The sequence below is a fragment of the Dermacentor albipictus genome, unplaced genomic scaffold, assembly GCF_038994185.2.
Source record: "Dermacentor albipictus isolate Rhodes 1998 colony unplaced genomic scaffold, USDA_Dalb.pri_finalv2 scaffold_54, whole genome shotgun sequence".
NCBI lineage: Eukaryota > Metazoa > Arthropoda > Arachnida > Ixodida > Ixodidae > Dermacentor > Dermacentor albipictus.
Window position 1 is genome coordinate 632451 of NW_027225608.1, and position 19666 is coordinate 652116.

General features: G+C 45.3%; 1 protein-coding gene across 2 annotated transcripts in view; it reads right to left on the minus strand.

Moving 5' to 3' along the window:
* LOC139053018 (uncharacterized) overlaps positions 1–19666 on the minus strand; it is a 32880-nt gene that overhangs the window by 5959 nt on the left and 7255 nt on the right. Inside the window, exon 1 of one of the 2 annotated variants that reach the window (XM_070530155.1) lies at positions 6497–6581. The exons of the other annotated variant lie outside the window; for it this stretch is intronic. Coding sequence (XP_070386256.1) covers positions 6497–6501 — 5 coding nt within the window. The 5' untranslated portion in view covers positions 6502–6581. Of the gene's footprint in view, positions 1–6496; positions 6582–19666 lie in introns of those variants that run through there. 2 annotated transcript variants of the gene reach the window in all.

Here is a 19666-nt window from a genome sequence, read left to right on the forward strand (position 1 = left end):
TAAACGATGAAGGCAATAGCTTAGAAGATCAAGTTGGCGCACTCGTGGAACATTTTGAGCGGATTTCAAGCTCAAATCATTATTCCAAGGCATTCCTAAAGCACAAAAAAATAGCAGAACGTGAGGCCATCAACCGCAAATGCAGACAGAACGAATTATATAACCAGCCTTTTAACATTGCCGAATTGACAGCTGCTTTGGCTGCATGTCAGAGCTCTGCATCTGGACCTGACAGGATCATGTACGACATGCTTAAACATCTCCACAACGATACTCAAATAACGCTACTCGCACTTTTCAATGCTATATGGGCGGCCGGGTACCTCCCATCTAAATGGAAAGAAGCTATTGTTATCCCTGTTTTGAAGCACGGTAAAGATACATCACTGCTGACCAGCTACCATCCTATAGCGCTTGCGAGCTGTCTTTGCAAGCTTTTTGAAAAAATGATCAATCGCCGTCTCATACATTTTCTAGAGTCCAGCAATATCCTTGACCCACTTCAATGTGGCTTCAGGGAAGGGCGATCTACAACCGACCATCTCATGCGCATCGAATCAAACATTCGCGATGCTTTCGTACATAAACAATCCTTCCTATCCGTATTTCTTGACATGGAAAAGGCGTACGATACAACTTGGCGGTACGGAATATTGCGCGAGCTTTCGGCGCTGGGCATCCGCGGCAATATGTTAAACATTATCGAAAGCTACCTACAAAACTGCACATTTCGGGTGAAAATGGGCAATGCACTGTCGCGTACATTCACACAGGAAACTGGTGTACCCCAGGGAGGCATACTCAGTTGCACTCGCTTTATCATTAGGATAAACACACTACGCGCTTCATTACCGCCAGCTATATTTTATTCCGTCTACGTAGATGACATACAAATAGGTTTTAAATCCTGAAACATTGCAGTATGCGAAGGACAAGTACAGCCGGGATTGAACAAGATATCTAAGTGGGCAGAAGAAACTGGGTTTAAAATCGACCCCCACAAAGGTTCATGTGTTCTAGTTTCAAGAAAGAGAGGCCTGGTTCCAGACCCATGCATGGAACTGTGTGGACAAAAAATGCCTGTCAACAAAGAACACCAATTTCCAGGTGTAATACTTGACTCTAAGCTTACTTTTATCCCACAAATAAAATATCTCAAAGCTAAATGTCTAAAAAAAATGAACTTACTCAAAATATTACCACACACAACATGGGGTAGCGACAGGAAGTGTATAATGAATATTTACAAGAGCCTCATTCAATCGCAGTTAGACTATGGCGCCATAGTGTACAACTCTGCAGCCCCGAGTGCACTAAAGATGCTGGGTCCGGTCCACCACCTGGGTATTCGTCTGGCCACAGGCGCATTCGGAACTACCCCCATTCAAAGCTCGTATGTAGAATCGAATGCGTGGCCACTCAATCTGCAGCGATCTTACACCAGCTTCACATATTTTCTTAAAGTGCTCTCTAATCCTGAACATCCCTGTTGTGAAACTATTAACGATTCGACATGTACTGCACTCTTCCGCAATTGACCCTCCTTGAGACAGCCTTTCTCACTCCGTGTGAGGGAGCTTAGCGTGGAAATGAATGTTCCACTCTTCGAACTCCGCTTGATGCCTCCAGCGAAGCAGCTACCGCCTTGGGACTGGCAAGTGATAGAGTGTGATATATCTCTCGTAAGTGTTACAAAATGGGCATCAGAACTCGAAATACGAATGCATTTTCATGAACTCCAATTGAAGTGCTGTTGTACGGAATTCTACACCGATGCGTCGAAATCACATGTTGGTGTGTCTTACGCGGCTGTTGGACCCTCTTTCTCTGAAGCAGGTGTAATGAACCCCCATACAAGCATCTTTACTGCAGAAGCCTACGCAGTACTATCTGCAGTAAAACACAAAGAAAAAAAAACTAGGCAAAGCGATAATATTCACGGGCTCGTTGAGTGTTGTGAGAGCACTAATGTCCTTAAGAAAACACAGGAATAATGTTTTCATTGAGCTTTACTGTCTCTTGTGCAATATTTATTCGTCTCGTAAGCATGAGACAATATGCTGGCCACCGGGGAAGAACAGATAAATCAACATGGCGCCGCGTAACCAATACGCGATTTGGCAATGGAACTGCCGCGGGTATCGTCGCAAGCGAGGAAACCTGCAGCAGTTCATAACAAGTAAGGAGGTGCCAGATGTCATCGCCCTGCAGGAAACCGGGGCGATCGCAAAATTATCGGGGTATAAATCGTATAGTGCTTCCGGCGAGAAGGCAACCGTCACGACGCTCATACACAGAAACCTCTCGGCTGTCGAGCACGATACCGGTGTGCGCGGCATAGACCACGTCCTGATTGAAATAATCCCCTCCCGTAAAGAAGAGGGAAGTCTATTTATTCTGAACATATATAGTCCACCCCGGCACAAGCCCAAATTCGGCCCACTCTTCCGCAAAGTGTTGAGCGTAGCGCACAAGCAGGCACTAGTCGTGGTCGGCGATTTTAACGCGCCACACGCGGCTTGGGGATACAGCATAAAGAACATTAAGGGCCGAAGCCTGTGGGCAGACGCTCAGCACGAAGGCCTAACGCTCATAACTGACCCTCAGGCACCAACCAGAATAGGAAACAGCGTAACCAACGACACGACACCAGATCTCACATTTACGAAGAATGTAGCAGTTTCTCAATGGACAAACATGCAGGAAAGCTTAGGTAGTGACCACTACATCGTCGTCACAACGGTACAAGCAGGCCCAAGGAAAAAGAGGAGGAGAGAACTGAAGCTAGTAGAATGGGACTCTTTCCGCAAAATCCGACAAGATGATGCGGAAGACACTATAACGGACGTTGAGAAATGGGCAGAGAAACTGCAAGAAAACATTAAACGAGCTACCAAAACTGTTCCAGAGGAGGCAGCTATAGAGGAGATGGATAGCAGATTATTGCACATGTGGGAAGCGAAAGGTAGCATGCTGAAAAGATGGAAAAAGCAAAACATAATCGGAAATTAAGGAAGAGAATGGTGGAATTAAACAAGGAAATCGAGATATATGCAAATAGGTTAACCCAACAGAAGTGGGAAGCCACGTGCGACTTGATGGAAAGGCAGATAGGAATTTCCCAGACCTGGAACATTCTCCGATGCCTCTTGGACCCCGGAAGTACAAAAACCATACAAAGACACAATCTACAGAAGGTTATACACAGCTACAACGGCACAGAAGAAGAGCTCTTCCGAGAGCTCCAAAAGATGTACGTTGGAGATGCGGATAGAGAAGTACTTCCGGATTACCTAGGTAACGAGAATCCAGATCTTGATACCCCTATTACGGAGGCAGAAGTTAGATATGAACTGACCAGGCTCAACTCGAAATGTGCACCAGGACCTGATGGGATAAGCAACAAAACACTCAGAAACCTCGACGATGTATCCATCCGAGCTCTCACGGACTACATGAATAACTGCTAGGAGCAAGGCAGCATTCCAAGTCAATGGAAATCAGCCCAAATTATTTTTATACCAAAGACTGGAAAGAAACCACAACTGACGAACTTAAGGCCCATATCCCTGACATCCTGCGTCGGTAAACTCATGGAACATGTGGTTCTCACACGTCTCACGAGATACATGGATGATGGAGGACTTTACCCACATACCATGGTTGGATTTCGACCAAAGTTATCGACGCAGGATATTATGCTCAAACTAAAACATCAGATCATAGATGCGGGTGAGAAAAGTCTAGACACTAAGGCCATACTAGGTCTCGATCTAACTAAGGCCTTTGACACCGTCACGCACAAGGCCATACTACAAAATCTCCAAAAACTGGATGTAGGACGTAAAACATACGCGTACATCAAAGACTTCTTGACAGATCGTACCGCAAAGATTTCAATTGGAGAATCCAAATCGGACGCGCTCAAGCTAGGTAATAGGGGTACCCCGCAGGGTTCAGTCCTATCTCCCTTTCTATTCAACGTAGCAATGATTGGTCTTCCTGCGAGACTCGAAAAGATAGAACGACTCGGACACAGCCTCTACGCGGACGACATCACCCTTTGGGTGGCGGGTGGAAGCGATGGGCATGTGGAAGAGATCCTTCAAACCGCAGTAAACACCGTAGAAGACTACATCAAAGACAAGGGACTGAGATGCTCCTCGCAAAAATCAGAACCTCTGCTCTATAGGCCCACATGCCGGGGTCGAAAAAGCATTAGGGAAAGGCCGGGCATTGTGTTCACAGTAGAAGGCACCACAATACCGATAGTGGAGAGCCTGAGAATACTGGGACTCCACATATCCGAAAACGGCCATAACGGAGAAACCATTAGACTACTTGACAATAGTGTTCAACAAACAATCAGACTAATAAAGCGCATATCCAACAGGCACTATGGCATGAAAGAGCACAATCTCATCCGATTAATAGAAACATTCGTAATCAGTCGTATTGTATATGTGGTTCCTTACCTCAAGCTCTACGCTGCGGAGAAAGCCAAGATAGACTGCATTATTAGAAGGGCCTATAAGCAAGCCTTGGGACTTCCGGCAAATACGTCAAACGAGAAATTCTTGGCGCTTGGCGTGCACAATACATTAGACGAACTTATTGAGGCACAGAGAGTAGCGCAGTATGAAAGGCTTACGCAGAGTTTGACGGGGAGACACATCTTAGATGACATCGGAATAACCTACGAAGCACAGCACAGAGTGCGGAGAGACATCCCAAGGAAAATAAGGGAACATCTATCAATACCCCCACTCCCCAGAAACATGCACCCGGAGTTTCACCAAGATCGAAGAAACGCACGAGCGAGAGCTCTCCACAAAAGATTCCGTAATGCCAGGGACGTGGTCTATGTGGACGCGGCGGAGTACGCAAATGGACAGAGTATGTCGATAGTTGCTACGAGTCTAGAGGGTGACTGCAGAGTTAGTGGGACGGTGAAAACATGGAAGGCAGAGGTGGCGGAGGAAGCTGCCTTAGCACTGGCAATAGCCTCCACGGAAGCCAACATCGTAGTAAGCGACTGCAAGACAGCCGTCAAGAACTATGCAAAAGGAAGAATCTCGCCGGAAGCACTCAGAATTTTAAACAACTTTCGTGAAGATCGCGACATTCACATTATATGGGCACCCGCACACTCCTCCCTTCCCGGGAACGAAATAGCGCACAACCTGGCTCGAGAACTGACAGGCCGAGCAGGTGACACGCAACAAATACTGGGAACGGAGAGAGACCGGATGACCAGCTTTAACGAGATCACCAAACACTATAAATTGGGAAGGGCCCATTTCCCCCCTGCACACTCCTCGTTAAATAGACGGCAAGCGACGGCATGGCGCCTCTTACAAACAGATACATATCCGAACCCGGTGGCCTACCACCGCTACTACCCGGACCTTTGCACGGATAGATGTAGATTCTGTGAAGAAAGGGCGGACCTACAACACATGGTATGGGCTTGTCCTCGTACACCCATACAGAATAAAATAATTAAAACCAGAGAGCAGTGGGAGACCGCGTTGCTCAGCTGTGCACCGGAAGACCAACGCAAGGCAATCCAGCAGGCCGAAGATGCCGCCAGGGCCCAAGGGCTCGAGGCCGTCATTTAGGTAGAGGCCTAGGTCTCAAATCTGCTGTGCACAAATAAAGTTTATTCCTCCTCCTCCTCCCTCGTCATAGATGCATTGAAGGTAATGTGCTGGCCGACCAAATGACCACATCAGTTACACCTCAAGCTGGTAATACCACAACTGCTATTCCTTCCACAGACCTCAAGCCTTTTTTGCGAACGAAACTGCGAAGTTACTGGCAACGCATGTGGGACAATGAAACAAATAATAAGCTCCATTTGATTAAGCCAAGGATAGGTTTCTGGCCCCCTGTTGCAAAAACAAGACGGACCGACGTCCTATTCTGTAGACTCCAAATAGGACACATATATGGCACTCACAATTTTCTGCTTACTGGCAAGGAACCTCCTACCTGTTGTAGATGTGGTGAAAGGCTCACCGTCCTCCACGTCCTCGTGGAGTGTTTACTACCAAAGCTGTCACCACAAAGATGTGGTTCTGCATGTTAATAGCCCAATAGTATCGTAGCGCATCCTCTTTCTAGAGGATGTTGCTATGATAGTAGTTCTGGACAGCACACACCTTCAGGTACTTGCGCTTAAAGGAGTCTATTAGGGCAGTAGTGCTTTTTCAAATTTTATCACGACGTAATTCTTTTACAATGTTTCTTTCGCCTCCTTGTCACGCTTCATAATCTTAGTCATAGTTTTATTACATGTAGCTTTTACGCATTTTGCAGTGACCGTCTTTTAGGCCCCTCTACAGCCCTGTAACATTCATCGCTTGTAATTTAACGCTTCACTTTGATTTCATTACCATTGGCTTGGCGCTCTTTGGCCATACGTGGCCCTTGCGCCGTAAAACAGAACACATCATCATCATGCGTCATCAGCTCTTGCTCGTCGCTTACGTACCACATCGCCGGTACGCTCTTCTTCCCGGGCCGCCGGGTTGGCACGACGCCGATGGTCTCTCTCTCGCCGCTGCTCTCGCTGTCACTCCTCGCTCTTCATGCGTACGGATCACGCGTGGTCTTACCATAGCAACGGCAGAGCCAAATGGCACGGAAAATTCCCCTTGGTCGCCTTATCAGGCGCACACTACGTCGCCCACTACCTCATACATTCACAGAGACACAGCTGCGGCGGCGCGCCGTTTCCATTTCCAGACACAGGAGGCCGTTTACCCGAGCTCTGACGCGAGCGGTGATATGCGCTTGCTTTTGTTGTTGGCTCTTTCACTCTGACTTTTTAGGGGAGAGGTTTTCCGCGTGGACGCCATAAAATCCCGGATCATAGCCATAGACAGCTTCGCTGTAAACAAAACAAAAAAAGAAAAAAGAAATGGAAATGGTTCCCCGCCGCGCGTATCTCACCATCTCGCAAGGTGCGGTAGAATCTTAGAGGAGAGCGCTACAGTTACTTCCGCCTGAATGTGACTGTAGCCAGTTTGCTGGGTGAGTTAGAAGTCCTCAAGCGCCTGCGTTACAATCCGTTAAGTCTCAATGAAAATGGCGGCGAGCGCTGATCGCCTCCTTTTGTAATCTGCTAGCCAGATAACTTCCAGAGAGCAGCCAGATGGAAATCGTCCTGGCTGCTTCTGGCAGCCTGCGGGTAGCCAGAACCACCATCCAGCCCAACTAAAACGAACGCGTGGCCGAAGTGCGTCGCGCTGTGGGCGAAGCAACCTGAGGAAAACGAAGGCGCTCCGGCTGGCTCTGGCAGCTCGCGCGCAGTGATAAGTGTAAAATCAAAGATCGCCAGTGCTGCTGGTGACTACTGCGTCAGAGAGGAAACTTGAACACGTTATTTGCTGTTCTCGCTAAAGCACAGACGTGTTAGTCTGTCGCGACCACATTAGGCAGTCCGACAACCATCCGCTTTCGGAGGCACTTATGAAGTACCGGCCAGCAGGGTTGTCAAACCCGCAGTCAGTCAAAGCTCTATTGAAGGTACTATTCTCGGGGAACTTGTTCGAGAAACTATTTATTCCGTTCCCCTCCCCAATTCCCATTTTTCTTCGTGCGTCTGCTTTATCGCAGGTTTTGTTTTCTTTGCCCCTTATATATCCCTTTGTAGGGTAGCGAACCAGAAGCCTCCCTTCCGACTAACCTTCCTGCCTTTACATTCTCATCTCTCTCTCTCTCTACTCATGTGAATCATTTCCAGTCATGTGCATGAATAACAAAATGTGAGATCAGCAAGAATTTGAGGAGGTTTGGTCGAAAGCTCGTTGACACCACGTTTCGTGCTGCTAGCCAAAATCACACTTACATTGATGGTGTTCTATGAGGACTTTGCTATAAAACTAAAAGAGGGCGGCACATCCAGTGCTACGCGATGCTTGAGAAGAATATTCATGTCTAGCTTAACTTAGAGTGGGAACAACCTAGGGTGCTACTTATGCGAAGTTGTTGTAGCCACTTATGCAATGTATAAATGAAGAACGACAAATTCTCCCCCTAGTCATGTGGCAGAGATGGTTGGGGCACACGTTCAACTGCCATTAGCCAATGCTGTTACCGAATGTATGTAGCACGAGAAAGCAGAAACCTTTGTTTATGCAGCCCATAACCCAAGGTTTTTGCTGTTCTGGTTAGTATGTGAATACAATCGACTGGTATTATCAAAATTTGTTTGGCCGTTCCCATAAAATAACTAGTAAAGGAATAAATAGGTTGATTTAACATGAAAATCAAGAACCAGAATTAATATGCTGTGCGAGAAAAGTCCACCCTCGATGTTAAATGTGGTTTCCACATACTCTTTGCTCCCAGAAAGTCTGCCCGACTGCCAGTTTCCGCTAGCACAAGCAATTCGCATAAGGTTGCTTTGTTGCGATGCGCACGCAAAATATTCGCAGCTGATGAAACAAGTCGCGCCCATTTTGTTATTACATTAAAGTATGGGGCTTGACGTGCCAAAACGACTTTCTAATTTTGAGACACGCCGCAGTGGAAGACTCCCGCGGACTCCCAAGGACTACAATCCCGCGACCTCGTGCTGAGCAACCCCACACCATAGCCACTGAGCAACCACGGCGTGTCCACTTTGTTATGTCGGAACGACAGAAGGTTAATTGTTTCAATGTTACTATCATTCAAGCTTCTAGTCATTCGTCTTCTTGAGCTCATGCACCCTTCTTGCCTTTCAGCCATTGTGCGGAACGTTGGGTAAATGTGGCAGATTTTTTACCCCATTATTTTGGAAGCAGTAACCTCAATCGGGCTGTTATGAATGGAAACCTGAATGTAATATTTATGTGACCCAGCACACACAAAATTCAGGAAACGTGTGGCCCATTGTTTTGCTGGGCTGCAAGTTTGTTTCTTATAGAGATAATTTTACCTTTTCCCTTTACCTGCAGTGTTGCAGCCGTCGTAAGGTTGTCACGAAGGCTGGTCATCAAGGTCAGGGGCAGGATTCACTAAGCGAACTTATGCTATTAATCTGGCTTAAGAATAATCTTACGATAAAAGCGAATTTACGAAGCGAAAAACTGTTCTTAAGATCTTGAAGCGTACTACGCCTGCCGCGGCAAAGACGAGCGCTGTAATTGAAAAGAATGCGTATATGTTAGGGTAGCACACTTGCGAACTTCAGTATTTCCGCCAATAGTAAGCGTACGTCGATTCACAAAATCTAAACGGCCGTCGCAAATGACGACCTCAGAGGAAATCTCTAGCATATGGGTGTAGCAATCTTACGAACATAATTACGTCCATCTGCGCCACTCGAGCTAACGCGAGTAAGCATTGGAAAGCGCTGTAGTGACTGACTGGCCAGAGGCCACAACTGATAGCCGAGGATGGCGCGTGCTTATTATCTTTGCGGCGTGCTCTGATTTGTCACCTCAGAGTGCATCGAGCTGTTTCAGCGCATAATTATATTGAGTTTGCGTTGCTGTGGAAGGCAGCAACATTAATGCTGTGCAATGAACATCTGCCTAATGTCTGATAGGCTGTGTTTCTGTATGCGCGCTATAGCCGGAACTTTCATACTCGTAATGACGCTCCATTGGGTGCTAGCAAACAGAAGTGTCCGTCCCTGACAACCATCAAGTTTGTCACTGATGTGTTGTGAGCACTTCTATCACTGTCTTTTTTCTAGTTTGTGCTTTCTTTTGCTGAAAGGGCTGCGGATTATTATTTTTTTAAGGATTTGAGGCTGGATGGGAGATGGGAGACCTAACTGAAAGATCGCCTAAACACCCAACGCTGAGGGGACTGCTACATGGAACAGTTTCTCACCGTCATTCCGACGTCACCAGTTCCGTTCGGCACCAACTCGTCGACCATCGTCCCTAACGCCTCAGGCTACGCTTCACTAATTCTGCCCCGTGACAGTATTGATTGCATGCTTAGGAGTATTCAAGGTATTAGACTGAGAACTGGGAAGGATCAAGGGAAATGGTCAACGCGGAATATCTCAACATGCTTGAGCTTGCCGGTGTCATTGTCCTGTACAGCAACGCTGTGGACACATTGTAAGAATCGATTGAGAACTCTAACACAGAAAGTGCAAGAGAAGGTTAAAGAAAAGTATGCTGAAGACGATGGTAATGTTGAATACGTTGTCAAGCGAACAAGAATTAATGACCGACAGTCAGCCTCTAGAGTATATACAGGAGTAAGATTCTCTAGGTCAGTTAACCACAGGGAACGCTGATCATAGAGTGAAGTTAGCAGAAGTATGAAAACGGTTCCAAGTGCACACGGCCGGCATTACCAAGTCGTGACCGGGAGCACACCGCTGTCGTTGATAAGAAACGTGTACAACCATTCCGATCTTCAAGTACTATCATAAGGGGCAGAAACTTGAAGGTCAGCAATGAAGATTGAGAATAAATTGAGGACATCTCAAACAAGCGATGGAACGAAAAATGTTAGACCTAATGCTAAGAGGATAAACGGGGTAGTCGTAGGTGAAATTAAGCGGGAAAATTAGAGCTGGGAAGGCCGCGTATTTCATACGGCACATACGGGAGTCTAATACAAATAAAGACTGGGTGCTAGGGAAAGGAAGGTGGGGTAATGAAGTCAGGAAATCTGCAGGCATAACATGGAATCTGTTAGCACAGGCCAGGGTCAATTATATATAACTGGGAGAAGCCTTCGTCCTGCAGTGAACATAAAAGTGCGCTGATGGCGTTTTACAACATACAAAGTTTGTGCGGAATATTAACGGACTGTTGCTCTTGAGCCGCAGTTCGCTTCGTACTGCGAGGTCGCATTCGCTTCTTTGCAGAACAGCGTCGGGCGCTGCTTGGATACTGCCACCCCCACATTGTCATCGTACTACATGTGCAGTGACAAAGTGCTTCAGTGCTGCAAGATGGAAGACTTGAACACATTTGATCCGAAACCAACTAGAATGCTGAACCGCTATGCCTTTCGTGTAGGGTGCTGTGCATTATTCTGACGTGCACTTGAGCGTGTTTTTGTCAGGCTAGTAAATTTATGGCAACGTTGGCGCTGAGCATCTTAGTGATGTTGGCTGGTTAGCCTTAAGTTCTATGAGGTGCCACTTGGGCTATGGCAGACAACGTAGTTAGGGGCTGCAGGCCCTAAAGTCGTCCACCTATCATTTATTACCAGACTCCAAAATTGAAGTGCGCGAAACTTTGTGTGTTTTGTCTCCGTCGGAAAGCGGCCGCCTGAACCTTCAAAAACAAACCCTTTACCTGGTGCAAAGCATCATCGTGTTTTATTAGCCGAGTAGAAGCCAACAAGAAGCGATGAACGCTGATAACGTGTCAACGTGTGATAGGGAGCAAAACTTGCAGGTGTGGATCTTACGTATAGTGAAGTTTTCTGTGATAATTATGGGAATGTCGGTAGCGCCGGCTTCTTTCCGTATTTCTCCTTCAGGGCTACTTTAATAGCTCTCTCTGCCCTCGACAGCGATCCTATGCGAGGGGAGCGTACGTTTTGTCTTCGATCGGCGCTCGACAACATCGTCGACCAGCACCTTATAGATGGTACCGGTGGCCCAGGGAGCTGATATTGAGCCTATGCGCTGTAGTATAACCGCACCTGCAGCCATGAGCTGTGCGATCACATACCATACCGGTGAACGTACGGGTGCTGGGCGTCTTGCCTTGAGACCATACGAACTATGTATTATGGAACTTTTTGATTTCAGTAATTTAATACGTTGGGGGTGGTGGTGATGATGTATACAGGTGAGGTTAGCTTGGCAGGCTCGGCCGGCAATTCCTTCGACTGAGCGTCTCTTTCTGCTTTAAATATGTCATCATGTGTCCCTCAGTCCGGTCTCTCGTATAAATGTGAAAATAATGCATAAAACTTCGACTGCAATTCTTTTGACTGCGGTGCTGTGTACGGGTGAGCGTGGTTGCGCTCGTCAGCGCTGTAGCAGACGCCCGGAAAAGGAAGCTGTCGAATAGGAATGTGCAATGATTTGCCGTAAGAATAAAGCCTGAATTACATGCGCATGATCTGCCGTCATGCTATCAGTTGACCGCACTTTCATTTCTTGTCATTTAATTCGAGCTTTCTTTTCTCCTCGTTCTCATACGACGCCGTACGTTATATGCGCTGCCACTCCGGTTGCACGCTTATCTGAGCGTAAGAACTTGTTGGCTAAGAAACTTGATACGAACAGTGCGGTTTAGTGAATTCTGCCCCAGAATACTTGCTTCCACAAACAGTGATCTGTAAGATACTGCACTTACCCTTAATAAATCGTAGCTGTTTCCTTCACGTTTGGTACAAACTACAATGTACCCAATAAACGGGGTGGCAGAATGAACTTCCTAATGATTCCATAGTGAAACAGAAATTACCAACTCCGCACTTGGCGTCCAGTTCACGCGGAAAGAATACTCGCCGAGGAAACGACACGCGCGGGCAAAAAAGGTGTGAGAGCTATATTTCTAGCCATCCGCTGACAACATTGGCAGTAATAAACAAATTTATAGCAACCTTTACACTGAGCAGGCATGCTTTCATCCGTCTCTGCATCACTTAAGAGAGCCAACATCACGTTTTATGTCTTCACTTCCGGGATGTATTACAGAAAAGAATAATTCGTGCCTTCCAGACTTCCTTCTTCATGGACAATGTTTACCACCATTGTGGCCCACAAAGAACAAAAAAGAATGCCTTCGTCTGGTTTTGCTTTGTTTATAAAATTTTGTTTCTTCATTGCTGATTTTCAACGGAACCTTCTTATCAGTGCAATCAAGGAGATAATAGCAGAATCGAGTTTTAATCGCATATCTTAACCTGGCTCACAATTACAAGTTTTCTGGAAAAAACCTAAGAGCTCTCTTTATTTTGCAAAACTTCACTCTTCCTCGCATTGGTGTTTTCACTTTTCCTGCCGCTGAACACACAGTTTATACAAATGACTCGCGCAAGCCTCATTTATTTGATGCCTCTGACTTTATGCTTTGTATCCATTGCCTATGCATGACGAGGCAGATTATGGGCATAGTTTATGCTCTTTCACCCTCTCTAAAGCAATTTCATAGCCTCCGCATTATAGAGCTTTCTGGAAATATCAACGACGTTTTTTTCTCTTGCAGACTCGAATACAAGAAATACCGTATACCACCATGAGTAGGAAGGAAGTTGAGAAGAAGCAGAGGCAGGTGCCTTACTACAACATCATTGATGGCGTGCCCCGAGGACCGTACTGTGAACCGGAATGCTTGCGCAACGCTCTCAACTTCAAGCCGCGCGACGGTGACGTCATCCTAGTGGCCTACCCGAAATCGGGATCACACTGGGTTCAGCAGGTCATGCTCCTGATCCTGAACAAGGGCGAGTCGGCGACTGATTACTACGACCACATTGAGAAGGCCGCTTTCATGGAGATGAACGGAACGCAGGAGCTTTTGGACAAAATGCCGTCCCCGAGAATGATGCGCACGACCCTCCCGATCCTGAGCCGAAATTCGTGCCACAAGAAAATTCGTGCCACAGGTCGTGTCTACATGGCTCGGAACCCATGGGATTGCTCCGTGTCGTTTTATCATCATGTCAAAGGAATCGCCAAGTTTCGCTTCGAGAACGGAAGTTTTGAGGACTTCCTCGACTGCTTTCTCGAGGGAAACTTCGGATTCGGAGACTACTTCGACCACATTCTGGCTGGCTACGAGATGAGGAACGAGCCGAACGTGTTCTTCAGCACCTACGAGGAGTTCAAGCAGGACACACCCGGAAGCATACGAAAGCTGGCGTACTTCCTCGGCGAAGAGTACGGCAAGCTGCTGGACAGAGACGAGAACATCTTCAAACAGGTCATGGAGAAGAGCAGCCCTGAGTTCATGAAGAAGATTATGGAGTTCGAGTCGACAGACTCCGCCGACGGGAAGCAGCAGGACGTGAAGGTGTTCAACTTCATGCGCAAAGCCAAGGTGGGCGACTGGAAGCACTACTTCAACCGGGAGCTCCTGCAGAAAATGGCCGCCAAAATCGAAGAGAAGACCAAAGGGTCGTACATCATGGATCTCTGGAAGAGACCCACGGAGCAGGATTTATAAGCGAGGTCGTCTTTTGGACATTGGAGAGTGATAGAATAAACAATCGTTTATCTTTCGACCTTATAACCTGGCCTTAACGAGTGGATATTTTCTTACAGGTCAACTTTGCACGCAAAAACTGCCCTGAGACCGCTGTACTGAGCAGTTTTATAGTGGTGAAGCGCGATGTTCGGATGAGCAATGTATGAATAAACAGCCGTTTACCTGTTTTACTTGGGTTTACAGTACGATTCACACACGCATAAGACTACAAGGTTAGCGTTTTCTTTGTGTTTTTAATGAGCAAACCACAAAATAAAAAAAAAAGCTAACTGAAGGAGCAGACAAAAGTTGGCACTTTCCTTCTGGACAGACACCCTCATGAATGTCCTTCATTTTCGTGCCTTCAAGCCAACAACTTTTATTTTTACACTTCTTGAAGCATGCAAGGTGGGAGCAGGCAGTAATACAAAGGACGCCGTTGGCAGGAATTTTTCGCTGATGGTGCCTTCCATTCGACGAACAAAGAGCATGCTGGAACTTGTTTTGCCAGGGCAACCAGTTATTGATATCTAACTCAATTTTCGGTAGTTCTATTAGTTCTCGGTGTAGCACCGTCTCTAATTCGGCACAAGCAGAGTAGGGTATACTCATTATTTCGTGGAGTAGTTAGAGTGAGAAAAATAATAGCTAAATTCCGCATAAGAGAGTGGCCAGCACGCATCTCCTTTTAGAGTGCATGCGACTCCTGGCAGCATAAATCGCGCTGGTAATGCAGAAAGTGGAGGGGAATGTAGCATCAAGCAAGAAAAGGGCGATTCTAAACAGGAAAACAGACGAAATGACCACTGCCAAGCAGTGCTTTCAATTATCAGGCAATGACGGCCGTCTGCGTCTTCACAATTTGCCTCTGTTTCTGCTGTTACATAGATCATCTCAAAGTATGTGAAGGCAAACACATCAGAGCGTGAAATAGGTCAGTCGTAAATATGCTCTTCCTGTTCTTTCTCACGAAGTCTATCAGTGGTCTCCCAAAACCCTATTCTGAAACTCACACCCAGCACATTCCGTAAATCTGGCGTACGCAGAACTGTTTAGCTCCGCAAATTTATTTATTTATTTACAATACCTTACACGCCCAGAGGCCATTGAGTAAGGGGGACGAACAAGGATATTGTAAGAAATGCAAAATATACAGGTCAAAAAAAGGAAAGGGAAAGCATTGCACAGGGCTCGTACTAAAAAGCAGCAACAAACAAGAGCAAAGTACACGAAATAATTGAAGTATATAAATACAGCAGAAATGTCTGACACATAACTAAAGAAAAAAAATAAAGCAGGGGTTTACAATAGACAATAGCCAAAAAGCGCGATATTTTATACATGAGAAGGCTTAACGTCACGATGACACTTAAAACTATGCGCGCAGCTGATCATGGAATGATTGATGGTTGCATATCGATGCAATATCTTCGGGAAGATCATTCCAAAAAACGATGGCACGTGGAAGGGCTGATGAATTGAAGGCTTGTGTTCTTCCATATATGGACTTGATGCTGTATTGATTATGTAAACGGCTCGAAATGCGTGACGGCGCTTCGAAAGGTTACGCAGATTGCCTGGTGCAGTGGCGATATTTCTGAAATAAGTATAAAAGAGCGATTGATCGACGAATATGTAATAGTTCAAGAGAGATATCAAGTTTGATCTGTGTTACGCTCGAAAGGAGATTGTAGTTACGTGTAATGAAGCGAGCGGCTCTATTTTGTACGAATTCTAGCAAGTTTATTAAGCAGTTTTGACATGGGGACCATATGGATGCTGTATATTTTAGCTGTGGCCGCACAAGTGTTAGATGGGACAGTTTTCGAACATTGTTAGCGGAATTCCACAGGTTCTGGGTGCAGATACCCCATTGTGTCCTTGAAGCTTCCGCAGAAATGGTATTGACAGCGTGGCCCATGAAATATTATGCGTGAGATGAATACCTAAATACTTGTATGATGATGCCTGATACATACCGTGCTATCTATGAGATACGAGAAGTTAGAATTGGTAGCCTTGCAGCTGAAAGAGATAACCTTGCATTTATTCGAGTAAAGTGTCATTTGCCATTTATTACACCAACTGGAAATTAGGTTAAGGTCACTTTGGAGGCCGAGATGATCATCCATGGAATTAATGGATATGTAAATGGTGCAGTCATCAGCAAAGAGTCGTAGACGACAAGATATGATAGCGGGCAGGTAGTTAATGTACATGAGAAACAATAAAGGGCCAAGAACGTTGCCTTGAGGTACACCTGAAGTTACGTCACAGAGTGATGAAGTAGAATTGTTAACTGTTGTAAATTGTTGGCGGAAAGAAAGAAAGTTACGAATCCATGACAGTGTAAAAGAATTTAGGCAAATAGTAGATAATTTTGGAAACGAACGGGAATGTGCAACGCGGTCAAAAGCTTTAGCAAAATCTAAAAAGATGCAGTCAGTTTGTAGGTTAGCGTCCATGTTAAAATGCTAATCAGTCATGAATTCTAGATGTTGAGTATCACAAGAAAATCATTTTCGAAAGCCGTGCTGTTCAGGAAACAGGAAGGAATTATGTTCGAGGTCACTGTAAGTGTAAGAAGCGATAATGTGTTCGAGTAATTTACAGCAAATGCGTGTCAGTGAATTTGGACGGTAGTTTTCGGGTGCATTTCTGTTTCCACTTTTAAACACAGGGATGATCTTGGCAATTTTCCAGTCGGTAGGGAGCAAGCCAGATGATAGTGATTGTTGGAAAAGGAGGCAAGGAATTTGGCTGAAAATTGATGCAGTGCTTTTTAATATTTTAGAGTTAACATTGTCAACACCAGCAGTTCTGGAAATCTTTAGGTCATCAGTGAGTTCAGCGATACCTTCAACGGTGACATTAATAGGGGCCATATATTGCCAATCATGATCAGGTATAACGGGTATGTTGGAAAGACCTTCACTTGTGAATACTGATGCGAAATGCCTGTTAAATTGAGGGTACTCACTATCAGAAAGTGGTAGATGGTCATCATTGGTCAGTGAAATATGATTATCAGCACTGTCGGGAGATATCACACGCCAAATCTTTTTGGGATTTGATTTTAAAAGAGAGGGGAGGTCGTGAGAAAAATGTTTATTCTTACAAACACGAACAGCAGAACAATAAGACTTTAAGCACACACTGTATTTTTCCCAAGCCGATAGTGTGGACACGAGCTTGGCCTTTTTGTAAAGACGATTCTTTCGATTTCAATGACGACGGAGAGCTTTTGTGAACCATGGTTTAGATTTGTCATTTGAGACAGAAATCCTCCCCCCCCCCCCCCAATGGAACATATTTGTATAATAGATAATTTATCAGGTTCTTAAAAACAGCCAGTTGTTTTCAACAGACCTATCCGAAAATGGGGGCAAGAACGTTTAAATGAAAAAGTCATTAAGCCTATTATTCATTTCTTTATAATCGGCTCTATTATAACCGGCAATTTGCCTGGTTATAGTACCTTGAAATGCTAATGGGACATTATGCTCTAAATGAATAAGCTTGTGCTCACTAAAACCATCGAAGTACAAAAATTTCGCCAATTGTTTCAGGTGCACTGCAGAAGATAAGATCAATTTTTTTTCAAGTGATAAATGAACCAACTCGCGGTTCTAACGTTTTAGTTCTTATCTTCTGCAGTGCACCTGAAACGATTGGCGAAATGTTGTACTTCGATGGTTTTAGTGAGCACAAGCTTATACATTAAGAGCTAAACGTCCCATTAGCATTTCAAGGTACTACAACCAGGCAAATTGCCGATTATAATAGATCCGATTATAAAGAAATGAATAATAGGCTTAATCACTTTTTCGTTTAAACGTTCTTGCCCTCATTTTAGACTTTAGACTTCAATTTTTTTTTCAAGTGATAAATCAACCAACTCGCGGTTGTGACGTTTTAGAAGTCTAAAGTAAGGCTGATAAGCTCCGATGAGGTGCGACACGAGGTTGAAAAATTCTGCCAGTAAATGTGCGGAAAGTTAAAGTCACCAACCGGGTAAATGAATTCAGCTGGGCATGTTTGGATGGCAGAAGTAATACTGGCATGAAGTTTATTAATGAAGGAGAGATCAGAATCTGGCGGTCGGTAGCAGACGCCAACCAATACCTTGACCGATGCCGTTGCACAGGCGACCCACAACATTTCCAGAGAAAAATCATGTACGTGGTATGATGCTAGCACTTTCTTGATGGCGATAAGGTCACCGCCGCCTTTCTTAACGGAACGATCACGTCTATATATGTTATAGCTATTTTGGTTAGGGAAAATTTCATTGTCCATTACATCTATATGAAGCCAGGCTCCTGTCAGTCCCACAATATCGCTGTTGGTATCATCTAGAAAAGAACACACTTCATCACGTTTGAGAAGCAGGCTTCGGAGGTTAGTAAATGATACTGATAGCTGTGGACTGGTGCTAGATGGCCTAGGCCGCTCCTGAGTGCATTTTCTTTTGCCTAGCTATCTTGCTGATAGCACAACTGAGTTAGTCGTGCTATCAAAGACGTATGTTTTGTTGTCAATGCGCAGTTTATCAGCGACCAGTTTGCTCTTCTTAATCTGGTTTCTGGCGAATTCTAGTAGTTTCCACCTAGCTAACCTGTCGGCAAAGAAAAGCCTTCGCGAATAGAGTAATTCGAGGGTTTCAAATTGTGCGCGGATGCCAGAATTCGCTGTTTGTCTTTAAAAAACGTTAGTTTTGCAATGGAGGGCCTTTGCTTGTCAACAGCGAACTTTCCTAACCGATGCACACGTTCAAACTGGGATTCGGTTACAATGATTCCTAGATGATTAGAGCAAAATTTAATTATTTTCTGCTCCGAGCCATCCCAGTTTTCTTTCGCGTCATCCTGAAGACCAAAGAACAGCAGCTTTGACCGACGCTGCCTTTTCTCGGCGTCGTTACATTTCACTTTAACTTCTTCTAGCTTTACAGTGATTTCACTCAGCGCAGGCTCAAGACCATAGTTATCGGTGTGGTCACATGATTCTACCTTGACCTCCAGCGTTGTAACTCTGTCGGATAGCTGCTTGATTGTCATATCTGTCGCATCTTGTTTTTTCCTTGACGCCCTTCAGTTCATGCAGTATTGCTGCCCGGCCTTTGGGGCCCCCAAAGCTCGCAATCTTGGTTAATAAAAAAACTGTAAAAAACTAAAAATATCTGCAAGATTAGAACCCCCAGGAGTTTATAGCTTATTGACGAGAATGGCTAAATAAATATAGCTAAAAACTGATGCTATGTATATTTTTAGATATATGCCATTTTTGTAAGGATAGGTCATTATCCCACTCAACATATGTCGAACACATGTAAGCGGACAGGAAGGGCGGAAGGCGCAATGGAGTGGGCAGTTTTTTACTCCTTCCCAGGCTCTAGAATACCTTTCACTGCAGATACTCGCTCAGTGAGTTTGGTGACAGGCAAGTGAGTGCTTCCCCAAAAGATTATGTGCAAAACTGGTCAAGCACTCTTCTACAATAAAGTTTTCCACACACGCACACACACCTAATTTCAAGGCCCCGGCACGTAC